The sequence below is a fragment of the Eumetopias jubatus genome, unplaced genomic scaffold, assembly GCF_037043125.1.
Source record: "Eumetopias jubatus isolate StellerSeaLion01/CBP00866 unplaced genomic scaffold, mEumJub1_p1.0 scaffold_2, whole genome shotgun sequence".
In the NCBI taxonomy this organism is placed as follows: Eukaryota; Metazoa; Chordata; class Mammalia; order Carnivora; family Otariidae; genus Eumetopias; species Eumetopias jubatus.
Window position 1 is genome coordinate 84,317,204 of NW_028274808.1, and position 22,216 is coordinate 84,339,419.

Below are 22,216 nucleotides of genomic sequence, written 5' to 3' on the forward strand. Positions count from 1 at the left end.
AATAGGGACCGAGGGTTAAGCAATTCACCTAAGACCACATGTCAAAGCAGGGACAGAGTTGGCATTGGAAGTCACTTTCTGGGAATCTTGGGTCAGTGCTTTCTCTAAAAAAAAATTAGGAAAGTTTCACACAAAGAAAAAAAGGACAGATTGTAAGATAATACACACTAGGGAACCCATCACTTGGCCTCAGAAATTTTGTAAGAAAAAATGCAGATAGAAGGAAAGCCCCCTTTGCAGCCCTTCCAGTTCCAATCCCTCACTTTCCCTTCTCTGAGAAAATCAATATCCTGAATTTGGTGTTCTACATTAGCATACATATTTTTATCCCACATGTATTATCCATAAAAAATATGGTAGTTTTGCATATTTAACTTTATATTATTAGTTATTTTGCACAAGTCCTGTTATTTTTACTGTTTTGCTCAACATAGTTTTTACTCTATATTCATGCCAATATATACATATATAATGTAGCAAGCTTATTGAGTCTCTCCATGATATCATATTTCATGATTATATATCAGTTTATCCATTCTCTTTATAAACACTTAGATGGTTTTTTTTGCTGTTGTTTAATATTATAAACAATAAATGCAGTGAACATTCTTGTACCTTTCACATGATTACTTTCTTGAACCCCATTTGAAAAAAATACTCTTATTAAGACAGGTATGGAGATTCAGTTACCCTGTCTAAATTCTGCGCTAGAGTAATGCAGGAGTGAGTAGACAAAGCAAGACTTATTGGCTATATTTACATTTGAAGAGATTCATTCTAATTTTAAAAACCAATCCATATTCCCTGTTTACCAGGATTTTCAGTTGATTTATCAGGATCTATCATTAAATCTTGAAATCTCAGTTACTAATCCACAAACTAATCATTACTAATAATACTTCCTGCCAGAACCAGACCTGAATTTCTGTAACCTCCAGGATTTTTGTCAGATTGAAAAAAACAAAACAAAACAAAACAAAAAACAAAAACTGGCAGCAACCAAAGTATTGAATTGGTAGAGATGTGCTCTGAATAAAGCAAGTTTTATCATTACAGAAATAGAAATAGTGGCCTGAAAATTTTAAGAACATCAAAATAACTTCCTTCTATAAAGTGTGCCCTGGGAAGAAGAGTGAAATTTCTATGGGACATCATGCCTGTCTATCCCTAAAGTGCTATCTTTATGGGGTAGAAATAGGCAAAGGATGACCATTTATGTTCAGACCCTTATAGTCTGTTTTAAATGACTGATTAAAAAACCTTCATGTCAACAATGAAACTAAATTATTTTGAAAAATCATTGTACTTTATTCTGGATTCTCAGAATTCTGAAGAAGCTGGTTCATTGTGTTAATACTGGAACTGCCTTTTAGTACCACCAGCTAATTGTGAAGACACTAGCACAGATTTGGGGAAAAATTGCTGGTACAAGAATTTGGAGACTGGATTTTTTTTTTTTATGACTGACTATGAACCTTGGGAAAGTCACCAAAGCATCTTAGACATGGGGTTGCCCTAAGTCAGTAATTTGCAAATTTTTTATGCTGACTCCAGGTTGTTACATCAATTTTGAGGGTTAGGACAATAATAATAAAAATCATCATCATCATCACGTGGAATAGAACAGAATATATTCAGGGAACAGTGTATGTGATTAGGGTGAGTATTATTTCATAAAATTCTTGTTACAGAAGGGTATGTGTGTTTTTGCGTGTGTGCATAATGCTGCAGGTAAAATTCATATTCCGTATTCCTTTCAAAAAACATTCGAAAGCCATTTATACCAGGTGACTTCAGAAAGGACCTCAGGGGGCACCTGGGTGGCTCAGTCAGTTAAGCATCTGCCTTCGGCTCGGGTCATGATCTTGGGGTCCTGGGATCAAGCCCCGCATCGGGCTCCCTGCTAGGCCAGAAGTCTGCTTCTCCCTCTCCCACTCCCCCTGCTTGTGTTCCCTCTCTCGCTGTGTCTCTCTCTGACAAATAAATAAAATCTTTTAAAAAAAGAGAGAAAGAAAGGACCTCAGGGACATCTCAGATATAGTTATGTCCCTATTAAAATTCCCTAGTTGCTTCCATTTTTTTTTAGGATGAAGCCCAGATCTCCCAGCATAGCAGAAAAGGTCCTTCATAATTCCTGCCTCTGGGACCAGGCCCAACAAGGACATAGCGAACTATGAGCTCCCTGCTTTGACAGTACGGCTTCATTTCTCCACACATTTGCTGACATTTTTCCTGGGCCTCAAATGCTTTCTGTAGCCACGAAGCATTATCTTTGCTAGAAACCCTTCCCCACCCAACTATTCTTTATGGAACTGCTTACTCCTTCCCTTGGGTCTCTATTACTCTTTTTTACTTACTTAATGCCATAGGCCACAGTACACTTCACTACAGTTAATGATGGTTTAAAAATGTATCTCCCCCTACTGAATTGTGAAGACTTTGAGGTCAGCTCTTTGTATCCTAAGAATTTGGGTTCTTTCCTTTTCTTATGCATATACTGTGTTCTCCCTTTCTCTCAAAATAACTTTATTCTTTAAAAACAGCACACATTTATTTTAAATGTCTCAAATGACATGAAAAGGCAGTTGAAAAATCACTCTAAATCCTACAGCCTAACAATGACCGATGTCTTTCTCTGCCTACATGCGTGTTTAGAGAGACATAAGCACCCACATGCACACACATACAGTGTTATACAAATAAATTCATTCGTTGATCTGACCAGTTTTTCCTTTCAACGATGGCAAGGACACTTTCCCTGTTAATGATATACCCATACATAGTTTTATATGGCTGCTTAAATTTTAGTTCATTAAGGGCAAAGATGTTAGACCTGGCTTCTTGTTTCTTTTATTCCGTGAGTATGAATTAAAAAGTGGCATTATTGTCCTTACTTCCTTTGGTCAGCTATAGAGTCTTGAGCTGGTTTTGTAACTGTCTTCAAGGCATTCCCTTATGCCTTCTTCCCTTTATCTTTGGGCTGTGTCCTATTAAAATTTCTATATATCAGAGAGTCTCCTATCAAGCAATGTGATGTTTTTAGTCAAACTTTGTCTTTTTTTATTTTTGTTTTTTATTATTATTGTTATGTTAATCACCATACATTACATCATTAGTTTTTGATGTAGTGTTCCATGATTCATTGTTTGTGTGTAACCCCAGTGCTCCATACATTACGTGCCCTCTTTAATACCCATCACCAGGCTAACCCATCCCCCACCCCCCTCCCCTCTAGAACCCTCAATTTGTTTTTCAGAGTCCATAGTCTCTCATGGTTTGTCTCCCCCTCCAAGATAGCATGAGGGGAAGAATGAAAGGGGGGGGAGCCTTGTCTGTCTTAAGAGAATCATCTATAGCTATATTGGAAGGGTTTGACTTTTGATGGTTTTTCCATTTAGAAACTAATACAGTGGAATCATGCATATATTTTATATGAATATTTTTAATCTCACCACCCTAACATAAGGATGCATCTCAATTACACCTGACCTTCCCCTATTCTGTGGTCATGAAATTCAAGATGATATATAACTGTTTTCAATGGATATTTTTATTTTACCAACCACTTTCACTCTTTGGCAGATACAGATTGCTAGTATAGTTCATTAGGATACTTACTCTCTGGAGCTAAGATCAAGAACTACTCAGATGTATTATTTTAATAAAATGAAACATCTGGTACAGTTTTGGAAAGTACAAAGTCACACTATGATTACAGCTTATTTGTGGTGTGTGTGTGTGTGTGTGTGTGTGTATGCGTGTGTGTGTTTTGAGAGAGAGAGAGAGAGAGATCTGATTCAGGAATATATCAGTTTTGCTTCACTGTTACTGGAGAGCCTACATGCAGTCCATGTTATTCTTATGGATTTTCTCCTGTTTTCAAACTCAATTAAAACTCTTAGGAATTCTTCATCCTTCGGGTTGTAGATTCAACATTAGAGCACATTTTCATACTGTACAGCATTAATCTAACAACTCTCTTAGAAAGCCTTTTTGTTTCCATCTATATTCTGATCTTGACCCCATCTTACCAAGTGTCAGGGACATTTGTGTCATGATGTGCATTGCCTTAGGTTTTAATATAAAATGTGTGCCGTTTATTACCTATGCTTTAGTTATTAGTAGGTAGAGATCTGAGCATCAGTCATTTCCTGCTCCCCATCTAATTATCTCATATAATTAACTATCACCTCTCATGTTTTCCTTCTTTCCATGCTGTACCTGTCCTCCTTAGTAGCAGTTGTTCTCAACCAGGATAGATTTTGCCCTCGAGGAACATCTGGCAATTGTCACAGGAAGGGTACTACTGGTTTCTAAATGGTAGAGGTCACTGATGCCACTGATGCTACTTAACATCCTGCAATGCAGAATATAGGTCCGTTCCCTGCAACAAAATGTAATCCAAGCCAAAATGTCCATAGTCCTAAAGTGAAGGAATCTTGCTGTGGAAACTGACTTCCTGTGTTTTATTTGAACCTTCAGATTTCTTCCACCCCTGAGGTGTTCAGTTTAAAGTATCCTCTTGATTCAGACTAGCTACTTAGTAGCAGAAAGTGGTTATATTTAGATGTAAAATTATATCTCATGTCTCATCTGTGTCATGCTTTGGTTGAAGGGAGGCTGCCCTCATCATCAAAAATGTTTCCCTTGTTAGTAAAATAATAGTATATGAAAACTGACATTACCACAATAGCACAGAATAGGTAAAGTAGGAGGCTGAGGCATATTTCTAAGTAAAGAATAAAGCTGGAGAGGTTGATATCTATGATTATCCTCAGATTAATAAATATGATTATCCTCAGATATTCTCTGCTCCAAATGTTATTTGTTGTTATGGAAATTCTGTTTGTACATATATTGAGCAAATCTCCATGGGCAGCTTAATACTAACACGATCCCCCTTTCTTTCTCCTTTTTTTCCCCAGACATTTCACATTTTCAAGAACAAAATGATTTAAAAGGATTACTAGAAAATCTCCATCAAAATATCCAAGCCAAAAAAAGAAAGAATGTAGAAATCATGTGGTTGGCTGCAACGGTAAGCACTCTCCAGCCAGATCTTTGTCCTTGTCACCATGATGACCAGCAAACATCATAGAGTATTTGCTGTGTAGAGTCCAGTCCCTGCACTTTGGGTTACCAGATGTCATTCTCCATTATCCAGGGGTTTAGGCATTTTCAATGCTGTCGGTAGTTCTATCAATACACTAGAACACAAGATGGAAGAAGATGCACTCAACAAGAAAGAATTTTACCTATTGGCTTTTCTTGTATATCCTGGATGTTGTTTGAGACTTTGAGGCTAAAATGAAGTGTCTGTGATTTTCTTGATAGTCCATGTTTGCGATGTCAGTCGCCCATATCAACCAGGATTTTGAAGTGCTACTCTAGAGAAATGGTTGCAACAGAATGTGGTTATCAGATCTTTGACTTGGCCTCAGGAAGGCTCCTGGACATCTTGTTCAATTAATGAGCTTGTAAATGCGTTTGTTAATTTAGATATTAGCATAGAATTTATTACTGATGGATTGCTCTTGGGGTAATGAGCTATATTTTCTATGGTTCTTTCTCATTTAATGACACCCTCAGGGCAGAAGTTCTGCCTTATTTCCCACCCCAGGTTTCTACCAGAGTGAGGGAGAGAATAATGCCTGTATTTCTGAAACTCTTGTCTGGCAACAATTCAGGCATAGCTCACATGAACTTATGAATTTTGTTAAGCATTCAGACCCAAAGATCCTTTCCTAATGCAAGAATCTTTTCATCAGAAAAGGCCCACATTGGAGATCTTTATGATGAATGCCATATTTGTAGTTCCTATACAGTGTTGCCTTTGTAATTTGGAGTTCGGTAACCGATCACCTAAAATGACTCTATTCATTCTGTATCAAGAGCATTTAAAACAAACCCTTGTCCCTATTGCCAGTGTTCAATTATAATCCGATATTACTTACTCTCTTCTGGGAAAAAGGAATGGATAATTTACCAGGAGTCTATATAAAATAATTTACCAAGAGCAAGGCAGAGGAAAGCTGCTTTAGCTTCCCTTCATGCCCTCTTGGAGCCCCAGGGAAGAACATCAAAGGTAACAATATGAAACATTGCTTTCAGGCAGCTCATTTACACTGGTCCCATTTAGCACCATACTGCATTACAGGAGGGTTGTTTTTAATAGTTTTTCCCCCAGTGGTGGCTACTTTTTATGTCTTCAAAGACTCCGTGGTTGTTAATTCTCACAAAAATTTCACAAAGGTAGGTCATGAGCTATTTTTGCTATTTTTACTAATAATGCGATAACAGGAAGGTAATTTGATCATTTACCAAGGCTTTCTGACAACTTAGGAGCATATACATATGTCACTATATACATATCATGAAGTTGTGTCTCAATTGATAAATGAAGGATGTACATGTGCAAACACAAATGTATATTTTCTCTTAGTTTATGTAGTTTTACCATCTGAATGTATAAAAAAGTTTTCCCATAAATCTCATTCATTTCCTGAAAATTCTTTTTTGAAACTTAAACACTGACCAAATATGGCTTTCTCTCAGCTCAACTGTTGAATGGATGATTGACTGCCTTGATAAATACATGGCACCCATAATGTGCAAATTTAGCATTATGTAGGAACACTGACATTATTATTACAGCATTTCTGTAGCTGATACCTCAGTTTCAATATCCTTTTTGTAAATCAAGGACTTGGATAATACTTTTAAAATAAAAAAATATAGAAATTCCTTTTGACATTTTCCAAAAAGCTTTTATTTGTCTCTGTTTCATTCACTTCTCTTTTAAAAATCTATTAATTATATATTACTGTGTTAATATTTGACATTCTCATTTAAAAAAATAACACTATTTGGTTTTGTCTTGATCAAATTTTAAAAATAAAAAATGAGAATTTGAAGAGACCACATGCCAATCAAGTGTATTAAATTAAGTTCATATGGTTCAAAGGAGCTATAGAAGTAAGGAAACCAAGACCCAACCTGCTCACTCTGAATTGCCCCGCCTCCTCTTTATGTTAAATGTAGAACACTAAATATCCTTAGTAGGATAGTTGCATATACTAGAGACAACATATTTTAAAGAATATTCATTCTTTTTAAAAATCATTATCTAGGGGCACCTGGGTGGCTCAGTCGGTTAAGCATCTGCCTTCAGCTCAGGTCATGATCCCAGGGTCCTGGGATCCAGTCCTGCATCAGACTCCCTGCTCAGAAGGGAGCCTGCTTCTCCCTCTCCCTCTGCCCCTCCCCCTGCTTGTGCTCTCTCGCTCTCTCTCTGTCAAATAAATAAATAAAATCTTTTTAAAAAAATCATTGTCTCATAAGTGGCCATTGAGGTCTATATTTCATTATTATGAATATGAATAGCCAAGTTTTTGTTGTTTTATATTAAAAATGTTGAAATACTCTTTATTTGAAAAGATTAGAGTCTTCCAGATGAAAAAAAAAAATTTATGGTGAAATCTTGCTATATTTCTCTAGTCACTTACATTGGAAATAGTGAGAAAATACTAAAGGTCTAATAAGGAGTTGTAAATCCTAGTGTAAGTATCAGAATCACAATTAAAACATGGTAAAAACCCTTGATAAACTGTGTTAGTATGTCTTTTCCTCAAAGCAGATTAACTGTTAAGGCCTCCTTGACAGCAGGTAATAAAGCAAGACTGTATTATATCACATTGGATTTATTTTAAGTGCATGTTGATTAACATTGTTGATACTAATGTAGTGTTGGTCTCTCATATCAGAGCCCTGCCATGGGACAGGGAAGAGAAAGGGAGAAAGGAATGGAATTATTCACCTGTTAACCATAAGACAATGAAGCAAGAGATTATTGTGGCTCAGAGATTTTTCTCTTGAATTACATTGGGATAACAAAAAGAAAGAATTTGCAAAAAGAAACAGAATAGAAGGGAAGCTAAAGGCTTGGTCCTTGGCTTTAGGCAAACCTACATTAGCATCCTGGGCTCTGTTCAGTTGTGCCCAAGTTACTAACCTAGCTAAGCCTCAATGTTGTCATCTGTAAAATAAGAATGATTACATCTTCCTCCAAGATTCGTATGCAGTTATTGAAAGAGCAAAACTAGGGGCACCTGGGGTGCTCAGTCAGTTGAGCATCCAACTCTTGATTTCAGCTCAGGTCATGATCTCAGGGTTGTGGGATCAAGCCCCGTGTCAGGCTCCACGCTTAGCTCAGAATCTGCTTGGGACTTTCTCTCTCCCCTCTCCCTTTGCCCCTCCCCCCATTGTGTGTGTACCCGTGCACTCTCTCTCTCTCAATAAATAAATAAGTAAATAAATAAATTATTTTAAAAAATAATTAAAAGAGCAAATCTGTATGAAATTTATTAACATTATACCTGATAGAGTAGATGTGCACTTAACAGTGACCCTTTGGTGTCCTTATTTTTACTAGTTGCATTGATGAGTGGCTAGTGGTTCACTTATCTGCTTCATGGCACCATGTAGATGTTTGAAATCTCATAACCTAAAGCCAAAACTCGCAAAGGTTTCTTAAATGTAAAGTAAGAAGATGTTAGCTATTTAGGATTCAAACCAAGTGTCTGATCCAGGAAGTCTAGTTTCATTTTCCCTTCACAATTAAGGTGTTGCTCCTAAGCGGTGATTATTACTATCATCCGCTACGGCTCAGGCCCCCTCTCAGGGTAGTGACCATCTCATATGGCTTCAACAGCCCCACACCTCACACATCACATAGAAAGAACTAAATAAATTCAATCTGTTCCCCTGGCTTTTGAAATGAAAAGATAATGTGTTTCATTTGCTAGGGCAGGTTGAACCAATTGACTATCATAAATTCACATAAATTTGGCATGTTTAGGTAAGAAGTGTTTATAGACGAGTCCGACACTTTAGAGTCATCTACAGATGGGCAACGAGCTGTTTGTATGTCTGTGTTGCAGATTTGTCGCAAACTCAATGGCATTCGTTTCACCTGTTGCAAAAGTGCCAAGGACAGGACATCGATGTCGGTGACTCTGGAACAGTGCTCAATCCTGAGAGACGAGCACCAGCTACACAAGGACTTCTTTATCCGAGCCCTGGATTGTATGAGAAGGTAGCCTGCATGTCTGCAACTTTCTTTCTTTTAAGGCCATTTTAAAGTTGGGGGGCTTTTGTTTTCCAAATATATATTTTACTGGCAGACTAAATAGTGACTTCACTGCATTTCCATGGCTCATAGCTCATGGCATGAAAGATAAAATAATATTAAGCATTCCGCCTACTCATTTGAGGCAATAAAAGAGAAGGTGGCCGGATTTTGATAACAGCTTATGAACTCATTTAGATCTAAGTTTTAAAGGGCTCTGGTCCTTTCATATATAACTTGAAGAACAATTTCTTTATATATTAGTAATTATGAAAATGTACAACATAAAACTCTGTCGTTATCCACAGAAAATCTCTCCTGACCGCAACTAACAGGTGATCCTCGCAATGTCTTGTAGGGTCTCCGGGTCGGTCATCTCCTTCCTAAAATTATTTTCACATCACTCATCATAAAGGTGGGCTGACACAGATACTTTAGAATAGAGAATTAATATTGTTCCTCTGCCGACATTTAGAATGCTATGCCTGAAGTCATGTTTCTTGATTCATTTCCACAGTAATTAAATCTAAAGTCTAAGCCATAATGGGGAGGAAAAGGTGTCTCATTCACAGTGTCTGTCAGGAAGGACACACGTTAATTTAAAAGTTAAACGTAATTGTCTTTTTGCTGCAAAGACAGGCTCAGAAGCACACCAGATAGCATGGGACACACTCTTGTATTTCCAGAAAGGAATGTCCTGTTGCTCTAGAGAGGGCAGCTTTCTATCTGGCATATCATTAGCTCGCCCCCCCCCCCCGCCTTTTTTAACGGCTGCAGTCTTTCGGTGGGGATGTGGACGCTTGCCTGCGCATGCCTTGTGCCTGCATGCTTTCCCCACTACGTGAGAGATTTCTGGAGCCCTCTCTGTTTCCCCATTTCATGTCGCTTGGCATTTTCATTGTTCAGTGGAGTTCTATTATGATTTCTTGATAAATGTATGAGGATGTCTTCAAGGCCTGACATGAACATCTCAGCCATATAAAATGCACTTGGTTGATATAAAAAAACTTCTTTTAAAAATAATCTCTCAGCACTAATAGGAAGAATTCAGAATCTGAAGCTGAAATCTTCTAAAGTGAAGAAAAAGAATACAAATATCACTATGGTTACAGCAAAGGTACTAGGTGGGGAGAAGAGGAACACATGATTATCATAGGCCAGATACACACCAGAGGACTACAATGATTCAACAAACACGAATTATCTGGAAGATGCAATTGTTGTTTATTTAAGGCAGAGATAAAAGAGGACCCTTAAATTAGAAAGATGATTCTTTCAAATTGGTAAATAAAAGGTGTATCATATACATGTTAAAATATAAAACTAGATAGTGTGGTATTGCATAAAGGTTGTATAAAATTGACATTATATATGTAACATACTTGCTCACAACATAACATTTATAGGGTTCATTTTTGGATTGTTAAAAAATGTAAGGTCTAACAATTTTAATCTAAAAACACTGAAGATCTTAACTTCTATACCACCACTTCTCTGGGGGATCTATATATATTTATATTTATATTTATATACATATTTTTTATAAATTTCAAATCTGTCAAATTTATCATTTGGTTTTGTGAATGCACGAGAGCTGTGTGAGTCTGTGAGGGCACGCGTGTGTGTGTGTGTGTGTGTGTGTGTGTGTGTGCATATGTTTAAGGGAAATGATATATGTCCTTTCCTTTAATAACTGCTATAATTTCCTTCTTTGGATATTCTGTATTATAGTACAAGCCTATTGGTTTATGGTTTCTGGCACTATCCAGTAAATGAGAGCATGGGGTTTGGGAGCCAGCTGACCTGAGTTTTAATGCAGCCTATACGCCACTTACTAGCCATTGGCAAGGGGTTTTTTGTTTTGTTTTGTTTTGTTTAAAGCTTTTATTTATTTACTTGAGAGAGAGAGAGAACAATGGGGTGCAGAGAGAGGGAGAAGCAGACTCCCCGCTGAGCTGGGAGCCTGATGCAGGGCTGGATCCCAGGACTCTGGGATCATGACCTGAGCCAAAGGCAGATGCTTAACTGACTGAGCCACCCAGGTACCCCAGCCATGAGCGAGTTTAATGTCTTACTGCCTCCTACCTGGTTGGTGCCTTAGGCAAGTTAGTCAACCTCTTGAGGCCTCAGTTTCCTTTATCTGCAAAACAGATGTGATAATAATAGTAGCTCTTCGGAGGAGTATCTTGAGGATTAAATGAATTGATATATGTAAAGTGATTACAGAGTGATTACTGTGTAATACTTGTTAAGTAAATAAAAAATAAATATCAAGAGTCATGATGTTAACATTCTGATCTCAGGTACAGTAAAATATAATCACTATGGTCCCTATAATCTTTGTGAATATATTATGACAAGTTTTGACTCTAATACCATATATTAAAATAAAGTCTACTGCCAATTCTAATAAACAAGGTTTCAAATGCAATGCTTTATCTATTCAAGAAAATAGTTCTTTAAATTCCACCTTAAAGTGTGCGTGTGTTTACAAATGCTGTGCTAATTATGGATGGATTGTATTCATTAAAGTAGGCCTGGATAGGTTTCTTGTAAGTATTTTTATGTTAATGTGTATTATTGTATGCCCTTGGAACTTGAGTCATAGATTTGACATCAAAGAGTCACCCTAGAAATCTAGTCAAATCTGCTTTACTTTATAAATAATGAAACTGAGCTCTAGAATGTTTTGGCAAAGACTATTGAGACAGAAAGTATCAGAGCACTGGAACGTAAGTGCCCTTGTCATATTTTAATGTTATTTTCTTTGTACCAAATGAAACAAAATACTATCACTTAAAATTATTTGGTAATGTATTTGACTCCCTCAGATCTGTTACAGTTGACCCTTGACCAAACCAACACAAGTTTGAACTGCATGGGTCTACTTACATGTGGATTTTTTTTTTTATAAACACAGTACAGTAAATGTATTTTATCTTCTTATGATTTTCCTTATAACATTTTCTTTTTCCTAGCTTACTTTATTGTAAGAATACAGTATATAATACATATAACATACAAAAGATATGTTAATCAACTGTGTATGTTATCAGTAAGGCTTTCTGTCAACAGTAGGCTATTACTGGTTAAATTTTAGGGGACTCAGACATTATACATGGATTTTCCACTGTGCAGGGGTTTGGTGCTCCTAACCCCTGTGTTGGTCAAAGGTCAAGTGTATTATATAAGTCATATAAATCATTAAAAACCAGGTGCTTTTAGGAATTTGAGACTGTGTGTAAGACTAGAGAAATCTGCCCCAAATCCTGAGACCTGTGAAGAGCAGACCCTAGTTCTAGAATATGAACTATTTAATTTCAGCCTTATCTATTATGTCCACCATTGTACTGGGGCATTGAGCAGAGTGTCTCGTCCGTAGTAAAGCAAATATAAATAGGGGTTGAATAAATGAAGAACAGTCCACATAGGAATCCATTCTGTTGCCTTCTGTTTTTCACAACCATGTAACAATTTTGTCTTTTTTTTAGATTGTATTTTCAATTATATTCAAGATAGCAATTTGGTTCTTACTTCTATGTCTAAGCCTTGTTTCCTGGGGTTGTCCTTCGGTGTCTGTAGTTCAGTGGTTAATGATAAGCCAGAGGTTGCACTCCAACAATTCAATCCAATAAAGCTTCCAACCTCTTTTGATGTTGATTGTGGATTGTGAACCTATTCAGAGTTCAGGAGTTTTCAAACCTACTCTGCCTTTTATTTCCACCAGACCTGTTAGGTCCTCCTAGTTGGCCGGGATGTGTGAAAGTTTATCAAAACCCTCCATGGCTCTCTCATTTTCAGGATCTCTGGTTAGATGAACAGCTAGTCATCTGGGAGTGGCCCAGTGGGACTGCTATCTCAGGCTAGCTAAGAGGTCGACTGTCAGCATCCGTTTGCCTGAAGAGCACTGCTGTTTTTGCACAATGCATGGGAGTGGCATTTTCCACTGTCCGCATTCAGTGCAGTCCAGCGCACCGCCAGCTCACCAGAGTAGAACTTGAGCTGAGAGGGGCAGGAAGACCACACACTTCCCCTCCGCTTCCCCACTGTGGGTAGTTTTCCAAGAAGCAACAGTTCTCAGCATGTTGCTTGATTTCCGTTGATTACCAAGGTCCTGAAGTGGTTGATTTGACTGTATTTTCCATTCTCATCGTTTTTTGGGAGAAAGAGGATTTGTAGAACTCCTCGGTCTGCCATCTAGGAAATCCCACCCTCAGACAGTGGCTTTAAAAGGTGCCTCGGACTGCTTCTGGGGCTTTTCAAAACTATCTATCTTTGGATCCCATATGATTTATAATTGGGAAGATCTGAGGTAGACCCAGGGATCTAAATTTTTTAAGAATTTTAATATTCTGGGACACAACCTTAGATTTTAAAAAATCAGTGTTTTAGAGGACTTTGATTTTTATGCTTTTGAAAATACTGGTTTTTTACTTTATTTAACATCAGTTGCAGTTTATTTTACCGTTGAATTATTCTAACCACCTTTCAGGCTTTTTGCTCTGGATTTTTTTAAAGTTCACCAAGGTTATAATATCATTGCTGTTTTTTGGGTTTTACTTTTCCTTATCTATATTAAATTTTTCTATTGCATTTTGCTTCTCTCTGTAAGTTTCAGATTATTTATGGATAAATGAAATGTAATAGATAAAGAGAAATAAGTAAAGCTTCATTTGGCTGCTTAGTCAGAAACTCCCTTGGCAGAATAAGCTCCATGAGAGCAGGTATTTTGGTTCTCCTTTGTCCATTGCAATCTTCCCAGTACATGCCTAGTGATAGTAGGTTCTCGATAAATACTCAGTGAATGAGTAGATGAATGAATGAATAACACAGGTTTATAAAATGTTCAGGTCATCTATATAAGGAGTTTTGTGCATACATAGGCATTTAGAATTAAACATGAGATTACTACTCAGTTGTGACATATTTATCAACAAAAGTTCCAGAAGACGAAATTGAAAGCTTTTGGAGACATTATGATACCGATTCAAAAACAAACAGGCCACAAAAAACCTATCTTAACTCATTATCTGAATCCACCCTTTGTACTATTTTCAAAAATGTCATTCTCTTTTCCTACATAGCCAGTATTACCCACAGGCGCACACTCCTGATGCGTGCCTCTGGTTACAGTCGGCTTGACTGAAGTAGCAGAAGGGCCTATTCAAATGAGCCGAGTTAGCAGAGTAACTGGAAAGACCTGGCTCTGTAAGGAACTCTCGGTAGCTGCCTAAACTGCAAGACCAAAACAATGATTCTCAACTGTCCTTAGAAACCCTGGGGGGCTCGGGGGCTAAATGGCAGAAGTCCCTCCCCAAACCAGCTTCTGGGGTGGAGACCAGGTGGCAAATCACTTGACTGAAGTAGACCTCATTTAAACCTACCACCCTTCAGTAACTTATTTTAATGGCTTTGTGGTAAGACTATAAACCTGGTATATCTATCCTTTCCTTGAGTTTTGAAGTGTACGTGTATTGACAAATTCTCCCTTGAATCCTCTTTAGGGGAAATTTACAAAAATGGTGGCAGCATAATTGGCAGATTGTTTTTAAAAGAAAGGGATAATGCAGTATTAGCTCTCAGTTTTTGGTTATGGAATCTCCATTGATGCTAAGAGCCATTTTGTCCCAGTGCATTTATGGGAAGCATTTTTAGTAAGGACTTTTAAGCTTGTATTTCATTAATAGGCAATTAGGAATGGATTTTAGAATACAAAATTTCACTGGATTATAAAATGCCATGCTTTATCAAAAATGATTGTGTTGGGAAATTTAAGAGCCACTAAAAAGGATATGAAAATGAAAATGCCAGTACCCTCTTATTTCCCTTAACAGGAACCCCGGGATTATGTGTGTCTACAATGTAACACTGTGACACCGTAAAGGTACAGTTGTCTGTACCTTTTATTTTCCTTACTCTACGTTACTCTGCAGTCTGTCATTCTATAATGGCTCCTTAAAATTAAGATAGTTGATATGCCATTAGTAAGATTAATCAGGGTTCATTTCAGCATATAACCTATTTGTCATCCTTTAGATACAAGGCTTTCATCACTCTATTTTAGTAAATATTGAATTCATAAGAGAAAGACTGAAAGGCTTATCAGACTTGTTGAGTTTTATCTTGTTGAATGGCATATTCTCAACATGATGCACCTGAAATTTATTTTGTTTTTATTTCCTAACTGATGAAATGTTCTGCTTTATAAATAAGTGCCCCTTAACCGATTGATGTCCATCAGTAAAGATTATTTCTGGCTTACTTCTTTGTGGGTTTTACTTTTGAGTCATGTAGTTCATTTGTGTTCAAATAGAAAACTTCTTTTCTTGGTCTTGTTTTCACTTCATCTTTTTTTCCTTTACTTTTGTTGGATCGTATGAGTCAGAGAAAAGCTGCTATTATGTCATATTCTCTGCTATTTCAAATATTAAAGTGAATAATATGCACTGTAGGCAGAGGTAATTGAAGCTTTCAGTTATGTCCTGACTGCCTGAAAGGGCTGTGTTTGTGTAGAGCAGCCTAAGCGGGAATAGTTTTCCCATTAGCACCAAGTGTTCTCTCTTCCCTGGAGAACTTCAGTAGTGTATTTGCTGCATTCCTTCAGTCTGTATCTGTGACGAATAAAAGCAATAAGCCCAGATGGAGTCACCTTCATCGTAGGGTTGCTAATAGTTATGTGAACACTGACCCCATTAGGATGTTTTTGCTTCAGTTTACCGTAAGGTGAAAGATAGTGGCAAAGAATACACTTTTTAAAAAATCATGTTGGAGAAAGTATCCTTTAAGAAGATATCCACTGATATACTACCAAAAGGGAACTGAGCTTATTGGAGAAATCAAAGAATGACCTACAGAAAAACTTTCAACTTTCTGAACAAAACGTATGTGCTGTTTTTAGGTAATCTTTATACATTTATTGCATGTTGTATTGTTTGATTCTAAAAAAGTCATGACTTAGGTCTATTTCTTCTTCCTAATTTGTTTTGTGTAGAGTATTTGTTTTCTGCCTCTAGTGGCATGGGACCCTGTGCTTGTCATCCAGAGCACCTACCAGCTTTGCACACACACCTTCCCAAATAAGTCACTTCTTTTCTTTTTCTTTTTTTTATTATTATGTTATGTTAATCACCATACATTACATCATTAGTTTTTGATGTAGTGTTCCATGATTCATTGTTTGCATATAATACCCAGTGCTCCATGCAGAACGTGCCCTCCTTAATACCCATCACCAGACTAACCCATCCCCCCACCCCTCTCCCCTCTAGAACCCTCAGTTTGTTTTTCAAATAAGTCACTTCTTTCAATTCTTGAAATTATTACCTGATGGCCTAGAATTATAAGCATATGGAATAGAGTTTTTTTAATTTTGTTTATGGAAACAAAATGAATTTAATTGAAGTGGATTTAACTTCTGCCACAAACATGAGTTTTTAAAGTCAAGCAGATCTGCAGAAGAATCCTTATTCTAACACTCATTGTCTGTACATCTTTGGACAAATTAATCTCCAGGCCTCAGTTTCCTCATCTGTAATGTAGGGATAACGATCTCTCTGTTCTGTGGTTGTTGTGTTAAATGAGATCACTAACTGAAAGTCTCTGTGCTCAGTGGTATCAGATGGTCTGCTTGCTCCCCATGTTCTCCACATCGCCACCTGCCTTGCCTATTCTTCCTTAGCCCAGGTTTCTCCTCCATGCCTCCTCTGATACTCCTGGAATTGAGTTTCCCTGGTCTTTAAGGTCTTAAAAGAAAAGCCCCAAGAATAATACTTGGTTTCTAAAAAGCTTAAACTCTCTCTCAATGACTATGGGCTAGATGGTTTGGAAATCTTGCGAGAACCCTGCCAATGGTATCAGGAGAATCTAGGAGCAACCAAGCCTGGAACAAAGGGTTAGTGACCATATGCCATCCCGGACAGCAGCGCCTCAGCATTCAGGGAGTGGAACTTGCGCATGTCCGACCTCAAATGCCCACAGACCTCACTGGTGATCTAGGATATCCAGTAAATAACAAGCCAAGAACCCCACCTCAGGAGATGGCCCGGGCAAATACATCAGTAACAGAAGTATGTCATCACCATATTCAGAGTCAAACGTTAACATTTATTGAATATCTTCTACGGCAGAGTACCATGCTAAGCAAAGGGGAAAAATGCATTTGTAATAAGAACAAGAGCTAGTAATCAATGACTTCTTGCTATGCACTAAGAATTGTAATGTAATGTAAATGTAAACATTACATTCTATAGGAGGAACCTCTGTTAATGCCCACGGGGATAGTATGAGACAGAGGAGTCCACATGCCTAAAACTTCTATTACTGGAGTGGATCAGAAGGGAAAAGAAATCACTGTAGGCAGGGGTGGTCCTGGGGAAGGTAGGATTTGAGCTGTATCTTGAGGATGAATATAATTTAGGGAAGCAGCAAGGAGGAGTTAGGAGTTCTTGACTAGAAAAATCTAAGTGGGTGAGGTAAAGGTACTGTTTGTGAATTCATCACATTTGTTGAGTGTTTGTATTTACGTAAAGCATCATGTGTGGCACATCCAACAACTCATTGTCTTCAGCAGGTATCAGGTTTGTTTGTTTTTTTTAAAGATCTACATTCATAAATAGGTCTAGTCCTCTCCTTTAACATAGTATTCCCTCATATGAATAGACCATAATTTATCTATTCCCCTATTGAATTTTAGGTTGTCTCTGATATTTTGCTATTACAAACAGTGCAGTAGCCATACTCATGAGTGTATCCGTGAATACAAGTATGAGACTTTCTCCAGTATAATAAACATAAAAGTGAAATGGGTGGTAAGATATTTATATTTTCATTTCTAGTAGATGTTACCATATTGCTCTTCAAAACAGCTATACTATTTATATCCCTCAACCCATGCACCTGTGTTCCCATTTCCCACATGCCCAAATATGTGCACTGGATAGGTTTTTACCAATCTGATGGGTAGAAAGTGATATCTTGATTTATTTTGTATTTTCCTGATGATAAGTGATATTGAATATCTTTCTAAACATTGATTGGCCATCTGTGTTTCCACTTCTAGCATCTCATCTTTATTATATGTTTCATATATTGGAGATTTGCATATAATGCCAGTTATGAAAGGGTTCTAGCATATATGAACTGCTGATTTATTGTTTAAGTCAAGTTCTAGATAAGAGAGCTTCAGGAATGATAGTTTTTAAAAATATTTTTATTTGTTTTTTGTTTTGTTTTGTTTTTCCAGAAAATAAAAGCACAGTGGAGTAGGCCAGAAGGGTCTCTTGGGTTTGGACAGAGAAATGGAGTGTTTTGACAGGAGCCTGTGACATGATATGAGACATTTTAGTGGTCCATTTTAGATAAGGGACAGAGACTTCCAGCTGAGACACGTGTACACACACACACACACACACAGGGGCAATAAGGGAGGTGATTGATGCTTTTGCACTTGGAAAATGAGGTGTAGCAGGAACTAGTCCTAGAAAGGGCTTGTTTTCTTTTAAAAAGCCAGAGATGCAGTTGATCCAGGCCTAAGTGATATGTGGAAACCACATCATTCAGATGTGCCAAAATCTAGAAAGTCTGTTTCTGCTCCTGAAAAGTTGAGATGCAAGAGTAAAGGAAGTGAGTGGGTGTAGCCACATGTTGCTGAACCCGAACACCCCCTTCAAAGAGAGAAACAACTTAGAATTAAACATATGGATATGAAACAAATATCACAGTTCTATCTCAGACCTAGCTTGCTTTTAAAGTTGGCAAATTTGTTAGGGCATTTAGTTCCCATATTATAATGCTTCCCAAATCTCAGTCATTCACTAAACCACCTAATAATTTTTTTCCACAAGTGTCACTTGAACAATCATTACCTTAAGCCTTGTCCTAAGCAATGATATTAATGAATTCATGGACTTGATGTGCCTGTTATATTTGTCCTAAAACCCAGAAGAATAAAACAAAAACTGTTATAATCAATGTATCATCAGTGTACTGTGTAAAAATTCTTGCCTTCATCAGAGTGTTTAGTCTACTTGGGTAAACACTGTCATAGAAAGGTTTCAACCCTCCTTCTGACCTGAATTTTTCTTATAATGCTCCAGTCTTTAGCCCAGGAGAACAAACTGAAAGTCTTCATTGGCCACTGTCTAATAAAAAACTAAATTGGGTGTCAGTAAGTTTATGGAAAAGTAGTCAAAATACTGTAAACTTTTCTCGTGACAGAAAGATCACAGATGACAGGAAAGTTCAAATGTCCATCGTAATGCATTTGTGCCCGAGGAGAATGGTCTCAAGTCCTGTGAGCAAAAATATAATATGCGCAATTACACCCTATTCTCTCCCATTCATTGAGTCTATCAGGATTCATATGAGTGTGAATGACATCATTACAGGGATCAAGAGTGTAATTTATAAAGCATATCATTTAGAAAATTAGTAGTTTATTACAGTAAAAAAAAATCACATGTAGTATTTCTCAAGTATCACAGCATTATTTTGGTGGAGTTGTTGCTTTGAATCCTCTAAAATCTAAGAATTAAGCCAGCTTGGTGAAGAGTAGTGAGTGTAGGTCAGTGGTGAAGAGGAAGGACTTTGGGGATAGTTGGCCTGGTTCTCCACTTCTTGCAGTGAGAAGAAAATCCTAGGAACCTTTGGGTTCTTTATGTGTAAAGAGAAACCGTATATACGAAGAAATTGGTAACAGGAATATCAAGTTAAGTGCTTGATAAAGTTTAACTATTGCAGTGTTGATTTCCCCAGCATCTTCATCTCATAGGGCTATTGTGAGGATTAAATTAAATAATGATCATCAAAGCACATAACAGAGTACATAGTAACATAGTAACATAGTTACATAGTAACGATCAGTAAAAAGTACATGCTGCTGCAGTTGTTACTGGTACTATGCTTATTGCTACCAACTTCTTTGTCATAATGGTGTCTCATCAAACTGTCTGTACTAAACTGTGCATTGGTGTGACTCCTCAGACTACACTGAAGAAAGTAAAAGAAACAGCCCTTGCAATTATTCATATTGTCTATGCACTGATTCTCAAAGAGTGGTTCCCAGGCCAGCAGCATCAGCATCCCCCAAGAACTTGTTGTAAATCCAGATTCTCAGGCCTCACCCCAGTCCTACTGAATCAGAAACTGTAGGAGTGCGGCCCAGCAATCAGTGCTTTAACAAACTCTCCAGGTGACTGTGGTGCATACTTAGGTTTCATAACCTCTGGTCTAGTGTAAGGATGGTAATACATTTTTAACAGTTTTGCTGAGATAAAATTCACATACACCTACCATACCATACCATACCATACCATAAAATTCATCCACTTAAGGGTGAAGGGGAGTTAGAGGTATAGAATCAATTAGTCAGGGGATAAAAGATACAGCATAGAGAATCTGGTCAATGATATTGTAATAGTGTGGTATGGTGACAGGGTAGCTACACTGGTGGTGAGAACAGCATAACACAGAGGCTTGTCAAACCACTACGTTATACACCTGAAACAGTTAACATTGTGTTTCAACCATACTTCAATTAAAAAAAAAAAATCCCATGAAATATATGAGATATATTTATGTCAAAAACTAACTTCTTGTTAATCTGAAGTTTAAAAAGAAAAAATTCACACATTAAAATTGTACAATTTAATAGATTTTAGTATATTCACAAAGTTGTACAATCATCATCACAATATAATTTTAGAAAATGTTTGTCACTTTTGCCTGTTCTGGACATTTCACATGAATAGAATCATAGAATATGTGGTCTTTTGTGAATGACTTCTTTTACTTAGCATACTATTTTTTTTAAAGATTTTATGTATTTATTTGACAGAGAGACACAGTGAGAGAGGGAACACAAGCAGAGGGAGTGGGAGAGGGAGAAGCAGGCTTCCCGCCGAGCAGGGAGCCCGATGCGGGGCTCGATCCCAGGACCCTGGGATCATGACCTGAGCCGAAGGCAGACGCTTAACGACTGAGCCACCCAGGCACCCCTACTTAGCATACTATTTTCAAAGTTCATCTGTGTTGCAGGTATTTTTCATTACCTTGTAAAGTTCCCTCTCTGTGAATGGTCTTTGCATTCCTTTCTACAGCATTAATATTAGGTTTGTTTATGATTCTCCAGAACAACTCCAGTGCATGTGTACATTTGTGTATGGGAATGGGGTAGCTGGATGTGATTGCGTGTGCATGTGAGTTTTAATTTCGTGATTTCCTTTTTGTAGAGACTCCTAAAAAGCTCACAGCCAATTCTGTGATCCATCTACTAGAAATAGATAGCATTCTTAATGGGCCTTTAAAAAAAATATAGTGGCCTCATTCCTAATTTCTTTTTATGTTATAACCCTTGCATTTACTGTTTCTTTCCCACTTTTCATTCTTGATATCTTACTGAATTTTATGTATCCATTTAAACTGCCTTAAATTCTTTTTAAAACAAGGCAGGATTTAAATACCTAAGAATAAAACCACATAAAGCATCCCCTCTATCCTAAGCTAAAGACTTCTAAATCTATACTTAGCACTTGTCAAATCAAGTTGAATAATACTGATTTATAGTATTTTCAAACTGCCGGAAAAAAAATTCAGTCTCTTACATCTGAATTTATGTGTTTTCAAAGTGATATCTGTCCCCTCAACTATTTGAGAAAATAATAGCATTATATTTTTATATGCCTCAGAGTTTGCAAATCACCTTGACTGCTCTTTTGCTCTGGAAAATAAGAATACAATAGATATCATCCTTTGTTCAGTTTCTGTTCCATAATTTAATTTTATAACATGAATTCAGAGATGGAATGTTTATAACACAGATAGTTTTATTTGATTTTATGGTATTTTTTTTCTCTTGGAACTACTGGAACAAAAGTGAGAAAACAGCATATTAGAGCTGTCAAGAGATATTATTTTTGCCAGAAAAGAGGAAGCAAATGCCTTCCTCTTCATGAGAACAGACTGATTTTATAGCAGCAGCTCTTCAAATAGATACATGTATTGAAAACTCCACTATCTCTAGTCGCAAAAAAAAAGAAAAGAAAAGAAAAAAACCATTTTTCCAATAAGATAACAAAACCTCACATGCCTACG

The 22,216-nt window shown here is 37.2% G+C and overlaps 1 protein-coding gene across 8 annotated transcripts in view; it reads left to right on the plus strand.

Annotated features, from left to right (window-relative positions):
• Nucleotides 1–22,216, plus strand: part of INPP4B (inositol polyphosphate-4-phosphatase type II B) — an 842,030-nt gene that overhangs the window by 749,449 nt on the left and 70,365 nt on the right. For all 8 annotated transcript variants that reach the window (XR_003608999.2, XM_028102335.2, XM_028102336.2 and 5 more), the window contains 2 exons: nucleotides 4,926–5,038; nucleotides 8,940–9,094. Coding sequence is in view for 7 of the 8 variants with exons in the window: in XM_028102335.2 (XP_027958136.1) it covers nucleotides 4,926–5,038; nucleotides 8,940–9,094 (268 nt within the window). In the remaining variant the exon portion in view is untranslated. The remainder of the gene's footprint in view (nucleotides 1–4,925; nucleotides 5,039–8,939; nucleotides 9,095–22,216) is intronic.